Source organism: Salvelinus fontinalis, chromosome 9 (genome assembly GCF_029448725.1).
Source record: "Salvelinus fontinalis isolate EN_2023a chromosome 9, ASM2944872v1, whole genome shotgun sequence".
Taxonomy (NCBI): domain Eukaryota; kingdom Metazoa; phylum Chordata; class Actinopteri; order Salmoniformes; family Salmonidae; genus Salvelinus; species Salvelinus fontinalis.
Window position 1 is genome coordinate 31,563,502 of NC_074673.1, and position 19,948 is coordinate 31,583,449.

The 19,948-nt window shown below is 45.0% G+C and overlaps 1 protein-coding gene across 5 annotated transcripts in view; it reads left to right on the forward strand.

Annotated features, from left to right (window-relative positions):
- Positions 1–19,948, forward strand: part of LOC129862422 (metabotropic glutamate receptor 3-like) — a 72,888-nt gene that overhangs the window by 26,576 nt on the left and 26,364 nt on the right. For all 5 annotated transcript variants that reach the window (XM_055934090.1, XM_055934091.1, XM_055934093.1 and 2 more), the window contains 4 exons: positions 7,536–8,143; positions 9,712–9,855; positions 13,695–13,964; positions 14,836–15,460. In XM_055934090.1, coding sequence (XP_055790065.1) covers positions 7,823–8,143; positions 9,712–9,855; positions 13,695–13,964; positions 14,836–15,460 — 1,360 coding nt within the window. In that variant the 5' untranslated portion in view covers positions 7,536–7,822. The remainder of the gene's footprint in view (positions 1–7,535; positions 8,144–9,711; positions 9,856–13,694; positions 13,965–14,835; positions 15,461–19,948) is intronic.

A 19,948-nucleotide genomic window follows, 5' to 3' on the forward strand; every position in this document is an offset into this window, starting at 1 on the left:
AGTCAGTCGAGTGAACCATTCCTTCATCTAATTTTGTTATAACATCTTTGGTCTGACAGATGTTTACGTGACAACCAGAATGCATTGTATGACGTCAACAAACATGGCGCTACACATACACTACACGACAGCAGTATGTGGACACCTGCTCGTCGAACATCTCATTCCAAAATCATGGGCAGTAATATGGAGTTGGTCCCCCCTTTGCTTCAATAACAGCCTCCACTCTTTTGGGAAGGCTTTCTACTAGATGTTGGAACATTGCTGCGGGGAATTGCTTCCATTCAGCCACAAGAGCATTAGTGAGGTCGGGCACTGATGTTGGGCAATTAGGCCTGGCTTGCAGTTGGCATTCCAAATCATCCCAAAGGTTGGAGTTGAGTTGAGGTTGGAGCTGCCTGATGGTGTAGCGTGATTCATCACTCCAGAGAACACATTTCCACTGCTCCAGAGTCCATTAAAGCGAAAACAGGTTTTTAGAAATGTTAGCAAATTTATAAAAAACAGAAATACCTTATTTACATAAGTATTCAGACCCTTTGCTATGAGACTCGAAATTGAGCTCAGGTGCATCCTGTTTCCATTGATCATCCTTGAGATGTTTCTACAACTTGATAGGAGTCTACCTGTGGAAAATTCAATTGATTGGACATGATTTGGAAAGGCACACACCAAACTGAACAAATGGGGGAGAAGGGCCTTGGTCAGGGAGGTGACCAAGAACCCGATGGTCACTCTGACAGAGCCCCAGAGTTCCTCTGCAGCACTCCACCAATCAGGCCTTAATGGTAGACTGGCCAGACAGAAGCCATTCCTCCATAAAAGCCACATAACAGCCCGCTTGGAGTTTGCCTAAAAGACTCTCAGACCAACAAGATTCTCTGGCCTGATGAAACCAAGATTTAACTATTTGGCCTGAATGCCAAGCATCAATTCTGGAGGAAACCTTGCACCATCCCTATGGTGAAGCATGGTGGTGGCAGCATCATGCTCTGGGGATGTTTTTCAGAGGCAGGGACTGGCAGACTAGTCAGGATCGAGAGAAAGAGGAACAGAGCAAAGTACAGAGTTAACCTTTATGAAAACCTGCTCCAGAGCGCTCAGGACCTCACACTGGGGCAAAGGTTCAACTTCCAACGACCCTAAGCACACAGCAAAGACAACGTAGGAGTGGCTTCGGATCAAGTCTGAATGTCCTTGAGTGGCCCAGCCAGAGCCCGAACTTGAACCCCATCTAACATCTCTGGAGAGACCTGAAAAAAGCTGTGCAGCGATGCTCCCCATCCAACCTGACAGAGCTTGAGAGGATCTGCAGAGAAGAATGGGAGAAACTCCCCAAATACAGGTGTGCCAAGCTTTTAGCGTCATACCCGAGAAGTCTCGAGGCTGTAATCGCTGCCAAAGGTGCTTCAACAAGGGACTGAGTAAAGGGTCTGAATACTTATGTATATGTGATTATTATTATTTTTTATACATTTGCAATGTTGCAAATGTTACATTTGCAAAAACAAAGCATGCTTTTTCTTCGTCCGTATATGGTGTGTGTGTAGATTGATGTGGGCAAAAAAATATTTAATCAATTTTAAGGCTGTAACGTAACAAAATGTGGAAAAATGTAAGAGGTCTAAATACTTTCCGAATGCACTGTACTTTTGTATATATATAGTGTATTAATGCAACATGTAAATCAAATCAAATTGTATTTGTCACAAACACATGGTTAGCAGATGTTAATGCGAGTATAGCGAAATGCTTGTGCTTCTAGTTCCGACAATGCAGTAATAACCAACAAGTAATCTAACCTAACAATTCCACAACTACTACCTTATACACACAAGTGTAAAGGGATAAAGAATATGTACATAAAGATATATGAATGAGTGATGGTACAGAACGGCATAGGCAAGATGCAGTAGATGGTATAGAGTACAGTATATACATATGGGATGAGTAATGTAGGGTATGTAAACATAAAGTGGCATAGTTTAAAGTGGCTAGTGATACATGTATTACATAAAGATGGCAAGATGCAGTAGATGATATAGAGTACAGTATATACATATACATAAGAGATGTGTAATGTAGGGTATGTAAACATTATATTAAGTGGCATTGTTTAAAGTGGCTAGTGATACATTTTTACATAATTTCAATCAATCCCATTATTAAAGTGGCTGGAGTTGAGTCAGTATGTTGGCAGCGGCCACTAAATGTTAGTGGTGGCTGTTTAACAGTCTGATGGCCTTGAGATAGAAGCTGTTTTTCAGTCTCTCGGTCCCTGCTTTGATGCACCTGTACTGACCTCGCCTTCTGGATGATAGCGGGGTGAACAGGCAGGGGCTCGGGTGGTTGTTGTCCTTGATGATCTTTATGGCCTTCCTGTGACATCGGGTGGTGTAGGTGTCCTGGAGGGCAGGTAGTTTGCGCCCGGTGATGCGTTGTGCAGACCTCACTACCCTCTGGAGAGCCTTACGGTTGTGGGCGGAGCAGTTGCCGTACCAGGCGGTGATACAGCCCGACAGGATGCTCTCGATTGTGCATCTGTAGAAGTTTGTGAGTGCTTTTGGTGACAAGCCGAATTTCTTCAGCCTCCTGAGGTTGAAGAGGCACTGCTGCGCCTTCTTCACAACGCTGTCTGTGTGGGTGGACCAATTCAGTTTGTCCGTGATGTGTACACCGAGGAACTTGAAGCTTTCCACCTTCTCCACTACTGTCCCGTCGATGTGGATAGGGGGGTGCTCCCTCTGCTGTTTCCTGAAGTCCACAATCATCTCCTTTGTTTTGTTGACGTTGAGTGTGAGGTTATTTTCCTGACACCACACTCCGAGGGCCCTCACCTCTTCCCTGTGGGCCGTCTCGTCGTTGTTGGTAATCAAGCCTACCACTGTAGTGTCGTCCGCAACTTGATGATTGAGTTGGAGGCGTGCATGGCCACGCAGTCGTGGGTGAACAGGGAGTACAGGAGAGGGCTCAGAATGCACCCTTGTGGGGCCCCAGTGTTGAGGATCAGCGGGGTGGAGATGTTGTTACCTACCCTCACCACCTGGGGGCGGCCCGTCAGGAAGTCCAGGACCCAGTTGCACAGTGCGGGGTTGAGACCCAGGGTCTCGAGCTTGATGACGAGTTTGGAGGGTACTATGGTGTTAAATGCTGAGCTGTAGTCGATGAACAGCATTCTCACATAGGTATTCCTCTTGTCCAGATGGGTTAGGGCAGTGTGCAGTGTGGTTGCGATTGCGTCGTCTGTGGACCTATTGGGTCGGTAAGCAAATTGGAGTGGGTCTAGGGTGTCAGGTAGGGTTGAGGTGATATGGTCCATGACTAGTCTCTCAAAGCACTTTATGATGACGGAAGTGAGTGCTACGGGGCGGTAGTCGTTTAGCTCAGTTACCTTAGCTTTCTTGGGAACAGGAACAATGGTTGCCCTTTTGAAGCATGTGGGAACAGCAGACTGGGATAAGGATTGATTGAATATGTCCTTAAACACACCAGCCAGCTGGTCTGCGCATGTTCTGAGGACGCGGCTGGGAATGCCGTCTGGGCCTGCAGCCTTGCGAGGGTTAACACGTTTAAATGTTTTACTCACCTCGGCTGCAGTGAAGGAGAGCCCGCAGGTTTTGGTAGCGGGCCGTGTCAGTGGCACTGTATTGTCCTCAAAGCGAGCAAACAAGTTATTTAGTCTCTCTGGGAGCAAGACATCCTGGTCCGCGACGGGGCTGGTTTTCTTTTTGTAATCCGTGATTGACTGTAGACCCTGCCACATACCTCTTGTGTCTGAGCTGCTGAATTGCGACTCCACTTTGTCTCTATACTGGCACTTAGCTTGTTTGATAGCCTTGCGGAGGGAATAGCTACACTGTTTGTATTCGGTCATGTTTCCGGTCACCTTGCCCTGGTTAAAAGCAGTGGTTCGCGCTTTCAGTTTCACGCGTATGCTGCCATCAATCCATGGTTTCTGGTTTGGTAATGTTTTAACCGTTGCTGTGGGTACAACATCGTCAATGCACTTTCTAATGAACTCGCTCACCGAATCAGCGTATTCGTCAATGTTGTTGTTGGACGCAATGCGGAACATATCCCAATCCACGTGATCGAAGCAGTCTTGAAGCGTGGAGTCAGATTGGTCGGACCAGCGTTGAACAGACCTGAGCGCGGGAGCTTGCTGTTTTAGTTTCTGTTTGAAGGCTGGAAGCAACAAAATGGAGTCGTGGTCAGCTTTTCCGAAAGGAGGGTGGGGGAGGGCATTATATGCGTCGCGGAAGTTAGTATAACAATGATCCAAGGTTTTACCAGCCCTGGTAGCACAATCGATATGCTGATAGAATTTAGGGAGTTTTGTTTTCAGATTAGCCTTGTTAAAATCCCCAGCTACGATGAATGCAGCCTCAGGGTGTGTGGTTTCCAGTTTACAAAGAGTCAGATAAAGTTCGTTCAGGGCCATCGATGTGTCTGCTTGCGGGGGGAATATATACGGCTGTGATTATAATCGAAGAGAATTCCCTTGGTAGATAATGCGGTCGACATTTGATTGTGAGGAATTCTAAATCAGGTCAACAGAATGACTTGAGTTCCTGTATGTTGTTATGATCACACCACGTCTCGTTAATCATAAGGCATACACCCCCGCCCCTCTTCTTACCAGAAAGATGTTTGTTTCTGTCGGCGCGATGCGTGAAGAAACCAGCTGGCTGCACTGACTCCGTTAGCGTCTCTCGAGTGAGCCATGTTTCCGTGAAGCAAAGAACGTTACAATCTCTGATGTCTCTCTGGAATGTTACCCTTGCTCGATTTTCATCAACCTTGTTGTCAAGAGACTGGACATTGGCGAGTAGTATGCTAGGGAGTGGAGCGCGATGTGCCCGTCTCCGAAGCCTGACCAGAAGACCGCTTCGTTTGCCCCTTTTACGGCGTCGTTGTTTAGGGTCGCCGGCTGGGATCAGATCCATTGTACTGGGTGGAAGGCAAAACACAGGATCCGCTTCGGGAGAGTCATATTCCTGGTTGTAACGATGGTGAGTTGACGTTGCTCTTATATTCAGTAGTTCCTCCCGACTGTATTTAATGAAACCTAAGATTACCTGGGGTACCAATGTAAGAAATAACACATAAAAAAACAAAATACTGCATAGTTTCCTAGGAACGCGAAGCGAGGCGGCCATCTCTGTCAACACTAAAGTGTTGATCCCATGCTTCATGAGCTGAAATAAAAAATTCTAGAAATGTTTTATACACACAAAAACCTTATTTCTCAAAAGATTTGGGGCACTAATTTGTTTACATCCCTGTAAATTAGCATTTCTCCTTGGCAAAGATAATCCGTGACAGGTGTGGCATATCAAGAAGCTGATTAAACAGCATGATCATTACACAGGTGCACCTTGTGCTGGGGGCAATAAAAGGCTACACTGAAATGTGCAGTTTTGTCACACAACACAATGCCACAGATGTCTCAAGTTTTGAAGAAGTGTGCAATTTGCATGCTGACTGCCGGAATGTCCGCCAGAGCTATTGCCTTATAATTTAATGTTCATTTCTTTACCAGAAGCTGCCTCCTACGTCGTTTTAGAGAATTTGGCAGTATGTCCAACCGGCCTCACAACCGCAGACCACGTATATGGCGTCATGTGGACTGGTTATTTGCTGATGTCAAAGTTGTGAACAGTGTCCCTGGTGGCATTGGGATTGTGGTATTGGCAGGCAATAAGCTAGGCACAGCAAACACAATGGCATTTTATCAATGGCAATTTACCCCATGTTTTGGCATGATAATGCAAGGCCCCATGTCGCAAGGAACTGTACATTTCCCAGTTCTTTTATGGCCTGCATACTGTACTTACCATACATGTCACCCATTGAGCATGCCTGGGATGCTCTGGATTGATGTGCATGACAGCGTATTCCAGTTCCCGCCAATATCCAGCAACTTCACACAGACATTGAAGAGAAGTGGGACACCATTCCACAGGCCACAATCAACAGCCTGATCAACTCTATGCGAAGGAGATGTGCCGCGTTGCATGAGGCAAATGGTGATCACATCAGAAACATGTCATTCATTGAGCAGCTTTGGGATGCTCTGGATCTACGTCTATGACAGCATGTTACAGTATGTTACAGTTTCCACCAATATCCAGCAACTTCGCACAGCCATTGAAGAGAAGTGGAAATTGTATCTGTCTATTCTGTCCAATATTTACTCAGCGCTGGGTAACCAAATAACCCACATTTTGTTGTTTTTAACCCAGCATTCTTTAGAGTGTACTGTTTGGGACTACCTGAACCTAAAGTACAAAAGGAGGACATTGATAGTAGTGTGTTTTATACCTAGCAGTGTTGGATTCAGATTAGAGTGTATACGCAGAAACAGCCTCTTGCAGTATCAGAGCTCAGAGTTGACTCCGTCTCAGAGACGCTTTTATCCTCCTACCTGCTGACACACACACTCACGCACATGCATTCATGCTCGCATGCACACTCACACACACACACTCATGCACATGCACACTCATGCACGCATGCATGTCACACACACATTCTCTCTCTCTCGGTTCAGATTGATTTTGAAGACAGTACTCAGATCATACCTAGTCAACACCTCTCTCTCTTTCTCTCTAGCTCTGGTGTGTAGAAGGGGTTCAGTGGAATGGCATTAGATTGTTGGTTGTGAAGAGTCAGTGGTACTAGTTATGCTGCTTGGTAGATAGTCTGGGTTTAGGGAGACAGAGGGAGCTTTAGTTGAGGAGTTGAGGAGATAGTATCAGCTCGGTCGCACGCACACACACACACACACACACACACACACACACACACACACACACACACACACACACACACACACATACACACACACATACACACATACACACATACACACACACACACACACACACACACACACACACACACGCACACACACACACACACACACACACACACACACACACACACACACACACACACACACACACACACACACACACACACACACACACACACACACACACACACACACACACACACACACAGAGCGGTGGCATCAGAACACTGGGCTTTTATATCAGCATGCCATCTGAACAGACATATCCTGATACAGCCACAGGCATAAACACACACACATACTCACACACACATACACACATGCACACACAGTATTGCGCAGTAGGAAGAGTAACAGAGTTTGCTGCAGTAGAGAGAGATTGGGGAAAGAGGGCAAGAGAAGGAGGCAGAAATAGGGCGAGATAAAGGGAGATAAGTGGAGAGTGAGAGAGGAAAAATAGAGAGAGAATGAGAGAGAATGTGAGAGGGGGGGGGCAGCATTCTCCAAATCCATTTAGGCATGGTCTGACTGTTTGTGAAGTAAACATTACTGTCAGCTCTTGTTAACAATACCCCAAAACTCTCCCAAAACTCTCCCATCTTTGAGACCAGCAGAAAACATGGAGTTTGTCACCTGTACTGTAGATACATAGGGCTTCTTTAGTTGTTTAGCCTGATCTCTTGTTATTCTGCCACCCCCCCTCTCTTCTCTCTTTTAGAAGGTCTGATGTCCACACTCTGTGCTCTTCCATGTATGGTCCAGTGGAACTCTCCTTGACCATTAGATGGACTACGAACAGATCCAGCAGTTACTGCGACCGCACCTCACAACTACCTTACCCCTTAGCTTTAAACCCTCACCCCTGACACATACTCTTTACCTCTAACCCCTCATTCTTCCTAATCCTTAACCTTACTCCCCCTCTCCCCTCCCTCCCTCCCTCCCTCCCTCCCTCCCTCCCTCCCTCCCTTCCTTCCTCTCATCTCTTGTCCTCTCCTCTCCACCATGTTATCCCGTATCACCACAGTCCTCTTAGCTGTTTTGTGTCGATGTGTGCTGGTGTCTCTCGGGGTGGACCCCCCTCACCCCCGTCGGGAGATCCGGATCGAGGGAGACCTGGTCCTGGGGGGGCTGTTCCCGGTCCATGAGAAGGGGGGAGGAATAGAGGAGTGTGGCAGGGTAAACGAGGACAGGGGGATCCAGAGGTTGGAGGCCATGCTGTTTGCTATAGACAGGATCAACTCTGATCCTACTGTACTGCCTGGAGTCAGTCTGGGAGTTCACATACTGGACACCTGTTCTAGAGATACATACGCACTGGAACAGGTTGGTGAGCACCCACACACATACGTACGCACCCACACACACACCCACACATACACACACGCACCCACACACACACGCACCCACACATACACACACGCACCCACACACATACGCACCCACACACACACACACACACACACACACACACACACACACACACACACACACACACACACACACACACACACGCACACACACATACGCACCCACACACACACACGCACACACACACACACACACACACACGCACCCGCACATACACACACGCACCCACACACATACGCACCCACACACACACACACACACACACACGCACACACACATACGCACCCACACACACACATACACACACACACACACACACGCACACACACATATACGCACCCACACACACACACACACGCACCCACACACATACGCACCCACAAACATATGCACCAACAAACATACGCAGAAACACCCACACACATACGCACCCACATACATACGCACAAACACCCACAAACATACGCACCCACAAACATACGCACCCACAAACATACGCACAAACACCCACAAACATACGCACAAACACCCACAAACATACGCACAAACACCCACAAACATACGCACCCACAAACATACGCAGAAACACCCACACACATACGCACCCACATACATACGCACAAACACCCACAAACATGCGCACCCACAAACATACGCACCCACAAACATACGCACCCACAAACATACGCACAAACACCCACAAACATACGCACCCACAAACATACGCACAAACACCCACAAACATACGCACCCACACACACACACGCACCCACACACATACGCACCCACACACATACGCACCCACACACATACGCACCCACAAACATACGCACCCACAAACATACGCACAAACACCCACACACATACGCACCCACATTCATACGCACAAACACCCACACACATACGCACCCACATACATACGCACAAACACCCATACACACCTTTTATTGCTTCCTGCTTTTTCTATCTGAGCTCTTGTTCTAGAAATATTCTACAAATGGCATAATGAGCTTGACCTTGACATCACAAAAGTAAAACCTTTTCTTTCAAAAGATTTGAAAATATTACATTAACACTTTCAATAGGTTTTTATTGAGTGTATGTACGTGTGTGTGTGTGTGTGTGTGTGTGTGTGTGTGTGTGTGTGTGTGTGTGTGTGTGTGTGTGTGTGTGTGTGTGTGTGTGTGTGTGTGTGTGTGTGTGTGTGTGTGTGTGTGTGTGTGTGTGTGTGTGTGTGTGTGTGCGTGCGTGCGTGTGTGGACTTGTTTAACTATACTTGTGGGGACCAGAAGTACCCACAATAATAGTAAACAAACACAAATTTGACCAACTGGGGACATTTTGTTAGTCCCCACAAGGTCAGATGGTATTTCTAGGGGGGTTAAGAGTTGAGGTTAGAATTAGTGTTAGTGTTAGAATTAGGTTTAGGGTTAGGTTAGGGAAAATAGGATTTTGAATGGACTGAATTGTGTTTCCCCACAAGGTTAGTTATACAAGACTGTGTGTGTGTGTGTACTCCCCAGGCGCTGGAGTTTGTACGTGCGTCTCTGACCAAGGTGGACGATACAGAGTTTATCTGTCCTGATGGATCCTACGCTCTACAGGACGACAGTCCCCTGGCAATCGCTGGAGTTATAGGAGGATCCTATAGCAGCGTGTCTATACAGGTAACACACCAACACGATCTCATAGTTTGACACGTTTTGGCTTCAGTATTCAACGTTTGATCATGGGGTTAAGTTTAGGCATTCATTCCGAAGTCCAGGTTAAGGTTTGAAATAGGGTTAAAACAGAAACAATTTGACGGCTAAGTTTAGGCTCTAATTATGAATAGTTAAGGTAAGGGTTAATGTTTGGGATAGGGAATTGTAGTAGCACATCGTTGCCCCTAGTGGCGGGTTTTGAAGGCATCACCCGACATCCTGGACAAACGTTGAATGTCACCTTGGATCTCGAGTGACCTGGCTGAACAAATCAAATCAAATTGTATTTGTCACATGCACTGAATACAACAGGTATTACAGTGAAATGCTTGCTTACAAGCCCTTAACCAACAATGCATTTTTAAGGAAATACCTGAAAAAAGTAAGAGATATTAAAGTAACAAATAATTAAAGAGCAGCTTTAAAAGAACAGACACAAGTACCGCACATGCACGCACACACACACACACACACACACACACACACACACACACACACACACACACACACACACACACACACACACACACACACACACACACACACACACACACACACACATATGTGCACACACACAGACACACGCACACACATCCAGCGATATGGTATTGTGACAGAGGAAGGTGATTTGCATAGTTCAGCATAAATCCTCCTCTTCTACTGTTAAATATACACTATTTTCAGTGAACATATGAGTCCCACTGAACTGGTGTTAAAATAACAGTTTTGAAAGTGTTGAAAATTGAACTCTGTTGCAGTGTTCCCCATTCAACTCTTAAAGTGTTAAACTTGATTGTGGTGTTTGCATAGCTCTATTGTAGAGTAATACGCACCACCTACAGAGCAAAACATAACAATGGATTTGTAGTAAACTGGTCCCACTTTGCTTAGTGCTGACACTGTTACACTTTCTTAATGTAAGTAATTAACATCTGTAATTCATTGTTGGGTGTTGTTTTAACACTGTATGGTGTAAACCCTAATTAGCATATTTCCTAGTGTGTCTCTCTTTTTGAGTGAATTGTAGAGTTACCACCCATGACCGTATATGTTAGTGACAGAGACATGGTTATTGAAATATTTTATTGGAAAGGCCTGTGGCTTTCACCAAGTGAGTACCTAGGTGAATGCTATTGTAGATTGCCTTACTTTGATGGTTTAGTTTTAGCCTAACACAGTGGTGTTAAGAAACTCATGGTTTATAAGTCCCATTATGCTGCCTTGCAAAGTAAAGTGTAATTCTTATTGGAATCCAGACAGAGTTGGGATACCCAACAGTTGCAATTTTTATTTACTCACACCCTCCATTCAGAGTGACTGTCAAAGTGAAATGCAAATGTAAGAAGACTACGTAAACCATTTAAACTGGAATAACCATTTCAGTAATGGGTGCAGTAAAAATAACTAACTTGATTGTATTAGTTTTGAAAACTGTATGTTCTTTATCTTTGTGTAGCATAAGATGAATCAATCAATGTGCATGCAAAAACACAGATTTTCAAAACAATCCTATAAAAATCCACATCCAGTAAATCCGGGGTTTTGATGGGACCGTTTGACTCTCCAAAGTGTAAAACAATAACTCTGGTTATTAAAACCAACACTGGGGATTGTTTTACACCACTGAGTGTTAATTTCAACACTGACCAATTTGCTGTGTGGGACTGCACAAAGTATCCTCTCCTTTCCTCTCCTCTCCTCCCTTCCTCTCCTCCATTAGACCCAAATCCCTAATCTCTCAATTTATCTCTCCCTCCAACTCTCCCTCTGTTTTTCCTCAATCTCTCTTTCTTTTGTCTTGCTCTCTCTCTCCTACTTCATCTCTCCTCTCCATCTCGTGCTTTGTATTAAAGGCCCAGTGCAGTCTAAAACATGATTTCCTATGTTATATATATATTTCCATACTATGATGTTGGAATAATACTGTGTGAGAATTATGATAATACCCTTTTAGTGTAAGAGCTGTTTCAAAAGACTGCCTGAAATGTCAGCCTGTTTTGGCCTGCCTGGTGACATCAATAAGAAAGACAGCTCCAAACCTCTAGTTTGAAAACAGCTAGTTTTCAGTTTTTCCCTCCCCACTCAGACCACTCCCAGACAGTCGCTTGCTAAGATGATACATTTTAATTGAAAACAATCACAGGAAAGTACTTAATTGTAACCCAGAAATGATTTGATATTGAGATAAAAAATGGCTGCATTAGGCCTTTAAAAGCTGTCACTCCCTCACTCCAAGGGGAGAGCCCAGTGTATTCTGACCTCAGCCCACTCTCCTGCTCTCTCAGATAGGCATTGTTATCCATCCATCGCTTTTTTTTCATCACACACAGTTAGTCCTTGTTTTCTCTGGGCTGACAGTTATTGTTGTTGTTAGGCCTCAGAGCAGTGTGTGTGTGTGTGTGTGTGTGTGTGTGTGTGTGTGTGTGTGTGTGTGTGTGTGTGTGTGTGTGTGTGTGTGTGTGTGTGTGTGTGTGTGTGTGTGTGTGTGTGTGTGTGTGTGTGTGTGAGAGTGTGTGTTTTCCTATATGTGTTCTTTTCAGATGATCTGTTCCTACAAACATACTGTCATAGGTATTTAGTTAGTTTACAACCATAGAGGTAAACACTAGCAGCCATTTGTATAGTAACAACATCTGACTCACGTAACAAAAACAGAGAGCGGCTGTCGCTACACCCGCTCTCAGTCCACACACAAACCTGCACACATTACTGGAATGTATTTCCATGTTCACATCATAGTTTACAAATTGACCCAGACAGCAGTCATGTAATATGATTAGATAGAGAAACACATCAGTATATTATTATTATTATTTTTTTTTTATTTACCGTTATTTTACCAGGTAAGTTGACTGAGAACACATTCTCATTTGCAGCAACGACCTGGGGAATAGTTACAGGGGAGAGGAGGGGGATGAATGAGCCAATTGTAAACTGGGGATTATTAGGTGACCATGATGGTTTGAGGGCCAGATTGGGAATTTAGCCAGGACACCGGGGTTAACACCCCTACTCTTACGATAAGTGCCATGGGATCTTTAGTGACCTCAGAGAGTCAGGACACCCGTTTAACGTCCCATCCGAAAGACGGCACCCTACACAGGGCAGTGTCCCCAATCACTGCCCTGGGGCATTGGGATATTTTTTAGACCAGAGGAAAGAGTGCCTCCTACTGGCCCTCCAACACCACTTCCAGCAGCATCTGGTCTCCCATCCAGGGACTGACCAGGACCAACCCTGCTTAGCTTCAGAAGCAAGCCAGCAGTGGTATGCAGGGTGGTATGCTATATCCACCTGTACAGTGCGTGTCTGTGTGCATGTGGCTGTGTGTGCGTGCAAGTGTGTTTTAATCTCCTGGATTATTAATCTAATGAGATGCTGACATGTTTTCAAAACTTCACAGAGTTGTGCTGTGAATGAAATGAAATATAGACGAGCCACAGAACCATGCCCTAACTGGATTAAACATGAGCTAAACCAACACAGCTGTATTGTGTGTGTGTGTGTGTGTGTGTGTGTGTGTGTGTGTGTGTGTGTGTGTGTGTGTGTGTGTGTGTGTGTGTGTGTGTGTGTGTGTGTGTGTGTGTGTGTGTGTGTGTGTGTGTGTGTGTGTGTGTGTGTGTGTGTGTGTGTGTGTAAAATCAGGAGAACGTGACCATAAGAAGGAGAATATAATATGGAACCCAGCCCTGATGTCCAACACTAACGGATGCATTTGCTCTTTATTGACTGTGTGTGTGTTATTGTTTATGTAAGTGTGTGTGTGTGTCTGTTTCTCATATCTTTCTGCCTCTCTCTCCCAGGTGGCCAACCTGCTCCGCCTCTTCCAGATCCCTCAGATCAGCTATGCCTCCACCAGTGCCAAGCTCAGTGACAAGACGCGCTATGACTACTTTGCCCGCACGGTGCCCCCTGACTTCTACCAGGCCAAAGCGATGGCAGAGATCCTGCGGCTGTTCAACTGGACCTACGTGTCCACGGTGGCATCAGAGGGAGACTACGGAGAGACGGGCATAGAGGCATTCGAACAGGAAGCACGTATGAGGAACATCTGCATCGCTACCTCTGAAAAGGTAGGAAGAAATAGGAGTTTAGAAAGGGTTGTCTGGAGATTATATACTGTAGGTAGATTGACAGTGAAGGAGATAGGGTCGTCAGGGTATTATATAGGTAGATTGACAGTGAAGGAGATAGGGTCGTCAGGGTATTATATAGGTAGATTGACAGTGAAGGAGATAGGGTCGTCAGGGTATTATATAGGTAGATTGACAGTGAAGGAGATAGGGTCGTCAGGGTATTATATAGGTAGATTGACAGTGAAGGAGATAGGGTCGTCAGGGTATTATATAGGTAGATTGACAGTGAAGGAGATAGGGTCGTCAGGGTATTATATAGGTAGGCTGACAGTGAAGGAGATAGGGTCGTCAGGGTATTATATAGGTAGATTGACAGTGAAGGAGATAGGGTCGTCAGGGTATTATATAGGTCGATTGACAGTGAAGGAGATAGGGTTGTCAGGGTATTATATAGGTAGATTGACAGTGAAGGAGATAGGGTTGTCAGGGTATTATATAGGTCGATTGACAGTGAAGGAGATAGGGTTGTCAGGGGAATATTTAGGTCGATTGACAGTGAAGGAGATAGGGTCGTCAGGGGATTATTTAGGTAGATTGACAGTGAAGTGGATAGGGTTGTCAGGGTATTATATAGGTAGATTGACAGTGAAGAAGATAGGAGTAAACCTAGGTTAGAATATAGAAGAACAAGCATGGAGAACATGAGGGGCTGGTCAGACAGAAACAACAGGAGAAGATGTGGGTTTAGGGTTAACCCTACAGCGTGATACTATGTATTTTAGCCTGCTATTCTATGTAGTAGACCTCTTCCTAAATTGTGTTTACTCTCTCTGGTTCCAGTTTAAATAACAAATTACCTCCTGTCCAGGTGGGGCGCTCTAACGCTAAGAAGTCATATGAGGCAGTGATCAGGCAACTCCTCCAGAAGCCCAATGCCCGCGTGGCAGTTCTCTTCCTGAGGAGTGATGACGCTCGAGAACTCCTCTCTGCCGCCGCACGACTCAACACCACCTTCATCTGGGTGGCCAGTGATGGCTGGGGGGCACAGGAAAGCATTGTCAAGGGCAACGAGGCCACGGCCGACGGGGCCATTACCCTGGAACTGGCGGCCAATCCCGTGCCGGCTTTCAACCACTACTTCGTGTCTCTGGATCCAATCAACAACCGCCGCAACCCCTGGTACCGGGAATTCTGGGAGCAGAAGTTCCAGTGCTCACTTGGGGGAGGAGGAGGCGGGGCAGGAGGAGTAGGGTCAGGGGGGATGGTGTCTCTCTCCCTCCCTCCCTGTGAGAAGGGTGTGTCGGTGGATGACAGTAACTTTGAGCCGGAGTCCAAGATCATGTTCGTGGTGAATGCGGTATACGCCATGGCCCACGCCCTCCATAAGATGCAGAGAACATTGTGTTCCAACACCACCAAGCTCTGTGACAGCATGAAGGCTCTGGATGGACGCAAGCTCTACAGAGACTACCTTCTCAACATCAGTTTCACAGGTCAGTACTGCCTGAAACTAGCTAATGATCATCAGTTTCACAGGTCAGTACTGAAAATACCTCCTCAACATCAGCTTCACAGGTCAGTACTGAAACTACCTACTGATCCTCAGCTTCACTGGTCAGTACTGAAACTACCTACTGATCCTCAGCTTCACTGGTCAGTACTGAAACTACCTACTGATCCTCAGCTTCACTGGTCAGTACTGAAACTACCTACTGATCCTCAGCTTCACAGGTCAGTACTGAAACTACCTACTGATCCTCAGCTTCACTGGTCAGTACTGAAACTACCTACTGATCCTCAGCTTCACTGGTCAGTACTGAAACTACCTCCTCAACATCAGCTTCACAGGTCAGTACTGAAACTACCTACTGATCCTCAGCTTCACTGGTCAGTACTGAAACTACCTCCTCAACATCAGCTTCACTGGTCAGTACTAAAACTACCTACTGATCCTCAGCTTCACTGGTCAGTACTGAAAATACCTCCTCAACATCAGCTTCACAGGTCAGTACTGAAACTACCTACTGATCCTCAGCTTCATTGGTCAGTACTGAAACTACCTCCTCAACATCAGCTTCACTGGTCAGTACTGAAACGACCTACTGATCCTCAGCTTCACTGGTCAGTACTGAAACTACCTACTGATCCTCAGCTTCCCAGGTCAGTACTGAAACTACCTACTGATCCTCAGCTTCCCAGGTCAGTACTGAAACTACCTCCTCAACATCAGCTTCACAGGTCAGTACTGAAACTACCTACTGATCCTCAGCTTCCCAGGTCAGTACTGAAACTACCTACTGATCCTCAGCTTCACTGGTCAGTACTGAAACTACCTACTGATCCTCAGCTTCACTGGTCAGTACTGAAACTACCTACTGATCCTCAGCTTCACTGGTCAGTACTGAAACTACCTCCTCAGCTTCACTGGTCAGTACTGAAACTACCTACTGATCCTCAGCTTCACAGGTCAGTACTGAAACTAGCTAATGATCATCAGCTTCACTGGTCAGTACTGAAACTACCTACTGATCCTCAGCTTCACTGGTCAGTACTGAAACTACCTACTGATCCTCAGCTTCCCAGGTCAGTACTGAAACTACCTCCTCAACATCAGCTTCACAGGTCAGTACTGAAACTACCTACTGATCCTCAGCTTCCCAGGTCAGTACTGAAACTACCTCCTCAACATCAGCTTCACAGGTCAGTACTGAAACTACCTACTGATCCTCAGCTTCACTGGTCAGTACTGAAACTACCTACTGATCCTCAGCTTCACTGGTCAGTACTGAAACTACCTACTGATCCTCAGCTTCCCAGGTCAGTACTGTAGACCTGGGAGAATGGGAGGAGAGGGGTGGAGTGAGAGATGGAGGGAGTTAAAAAGAGAGAGGTAAAGAGGAATTCTCAACATGATGGATCTTTTTGAGGGGAGGGAGAGATGAAAGGGGAGGAAAGAGAGTACGAGAGACAGAGAGAGGGGAGAAGGATGCAAGCATAGCAGCATGAAACGTGTAAGAACAATTTACCTTACAGTTTTTTTTCGATTGTTTAAGCACAATTTTGAAAACAGGGCCCGGTTTGTCAAAACACTACACACAATTAGCACAACCCTACACCAAAGTAGCACAACACTTCAGATCATTTGCAGAATGGAACACTTGTCAAAACTATACACGACTTCATAAAAATAATATTTTGTTACCATACGAAACACACACATTTCATATGACTTCAATCTTTTTGAACTAGTTACACACTGCTGTTGCTAACCGTAAACACTTTTAGCAAGTCTAATTGTCAGTGATTAGACTACTGTAAATGAAGTACACAGAGAAAGTGCAACTATACAAACACTACACAAGAACAATGCTGCAGACTGAGGAAAATATCATTTATTTCTCTCTATATACCCAAATCAGTCAACATGGAGAATCACAACAATACATGTCCCAGTTTTCATGCTACTACAGTAGTGTGCATAACACTGTTAGCTCAGCAAACAACAGACAAACGTAAAATACTGTATCCAGTGCAGGTTACAATTACAGTAAATAACAACAAACATAAAAAATAATCTGAAAAAAACTGACAATATTGTACAGAAAATACTACAGTAAACATACTAAACATTATCTCTTCGCCTAGCTGGATCTGGCCAGAGAATTTCATCAACATCACAAGCGATATTGTCATTAGCAAGACAACGCGGGAAGAACCGTCTTGAATGTCGAATCCATCCTTGCACAGCTGCGGCGTCGACTTGGTCACAGGCGTCCTCCATGGCCTGAATGAGGGGTACCTGAGCCTGGGGCTGGAGATCGTAAACCTTCCACCGCCATGCAGAGAAAAACTCTTCGATAGGGTTTAGAAACGGAGTATGGTGGAAGGTATAGTACTGTCAACTGTGAATGGTGTTGAAACCAGTTCTGGACCAAAGCAGAGCGGTGGAATGACACATTATCCCAGATGACCGTGTATTGCATCTGGTGTATTTCATTACCCACGTTGCCCTGGGACATTGATTATAGCCCTGTGGCCAATGATATTTCGGCCTCTCCTTCTTGCTTTTGTGAGGTTGAACCCTACCTCATCAGTATACAGTATATGAATTCATGCAGGATTTCCTCAGCATCCATCTGCAAAACTCCCTTAAATACAGTGAAAGACAAGATTGTGTAGTTCAGGATAGGTCTAGTATACAGTCAATGTAAAGAAGTCATGTGTGCAGTATGCAACATCACAGTGCTAAAGTGAACAATACAAACCTCCACATACTCATGCCGCAGCCGTTTGACCCTCTCTGAATTCCGCTCATAAGGCACTCGGTAAAGTTGTTTCATTTGAACCTGATGTCTTTTCAGGATGCGTGCCAGTGTTGACTGAGAGACCTGATGGACATTATTGAAAATGGCATGGTCACCGATAATGTTGGCTTGTAGTTCTCTGAGCCTGATATAATAAACATGGTTTTGGCCAATAATGCTCTCTCTCTTGTTCTTGCGTGAATATGGGCCCCCTTCCTCCTTGTCGTTCCCGACCCTTAATCCTATGTAGAGAATAATACATGTAACTTACTGTATAATGTCACAGGAAGGGGTATCACAAGTGCTGATATGGTGCATACAATAAGCGGCTGATTACTGTAGACAGATCTTCTTTTACCTGTGGAAAAGTCCTCATGACAGATGCCACTGTATATCTGCTAAGATTTGGCTGAACTCTCAGTCCAGCCTTCCTCAGCGTCAATCCGTGGTTCACAACATGGTCCACTAGTGTTGCACGAATGTCATTTGATAAGTTTGGTTCTCCTCCTGCTTCAGGTCTTCCTTGACCTCTGGCTCGGCCTCTGCCTCTTCCTCTACCTCCTTCTCCTCCTCTGTGTACTCCTCCTCTCATCCTCACTCTTCTTCTGACTCCTTCCATTTTGGTTGAAGGCAGGTGAACCTACCTCCTGCATTTTTATAGTGCTTAACCTGTCTAGGATCAGCGTGGCGCTAGCGGCACCCCCCCCCCCCCCCCACTGAAAAACCAGTGCCGCGAAATTCAAAAAAAATATTTTTTTAAAATATTTAACTTTCACACATTAAAGTCCAGTACAGCTAATGAAAGACACAGATCTTATGAATCCAGTCAACATTTCCGATTTTTAAAATGTTTTACAGGGAAGACACAATATGTAAAGATGTACATCTATTACCTAAAAACACATTAGCATAATCCACCATCTTTTATTTGTCCACCAACACCAGTAGCCATCACCAATTCGGCTAAACTAAGATATTTATAGCCCCTAACCAACAAAAAAACTCATTAGATGACAGTCTGATAACATATTTATGGTATGGGATAGGTTTTGTTAGAAAAAAGTGCATATTTCAGGTATATGGCATAGTTTACAATTGCACCCACCATCACAAATGGACTAGAATAATTACAATGAGCAACGTGTTTACCTAACTACTAATCATCAAACATTTCGTAAAAATACACAGCATACACGAATCGAAAGACACAGATCCTGTGAATACAGACAATATTTCAGATTTTCTAAGTGTCTTACAGCGAAAACACAATAAATCGTTATATTAGCTTAGCACATAGCAATTAGCAGCCCAGCATTGATTCTAGCCAAAGTGAGCGATAAAAGTCAACATCGCCAAAAGATATTAATTTTTTCACTAACCTTCTCAGAATTCTTCCGATGACACTCCTGTAACATCACATTACAACATGCATATACAGTTTGATCGAAAATGTTTATATTTAGCCACCAAAATCATGGTTAGACAATGTGAAATGTAACTCAGCTGGTCAGAATTTGTCCTTGCGCCACTTAGACAGTGATCTACTCTTATACATAAATACTCATAAACGTGACTAAAAAATATAGGGTGGACAGGGATTGATAAACAATTTAATTCTTAATACAATTGCGTTATTACATTTTTTAATTTATCCTTACTTTTCAATACAGTTTGCGC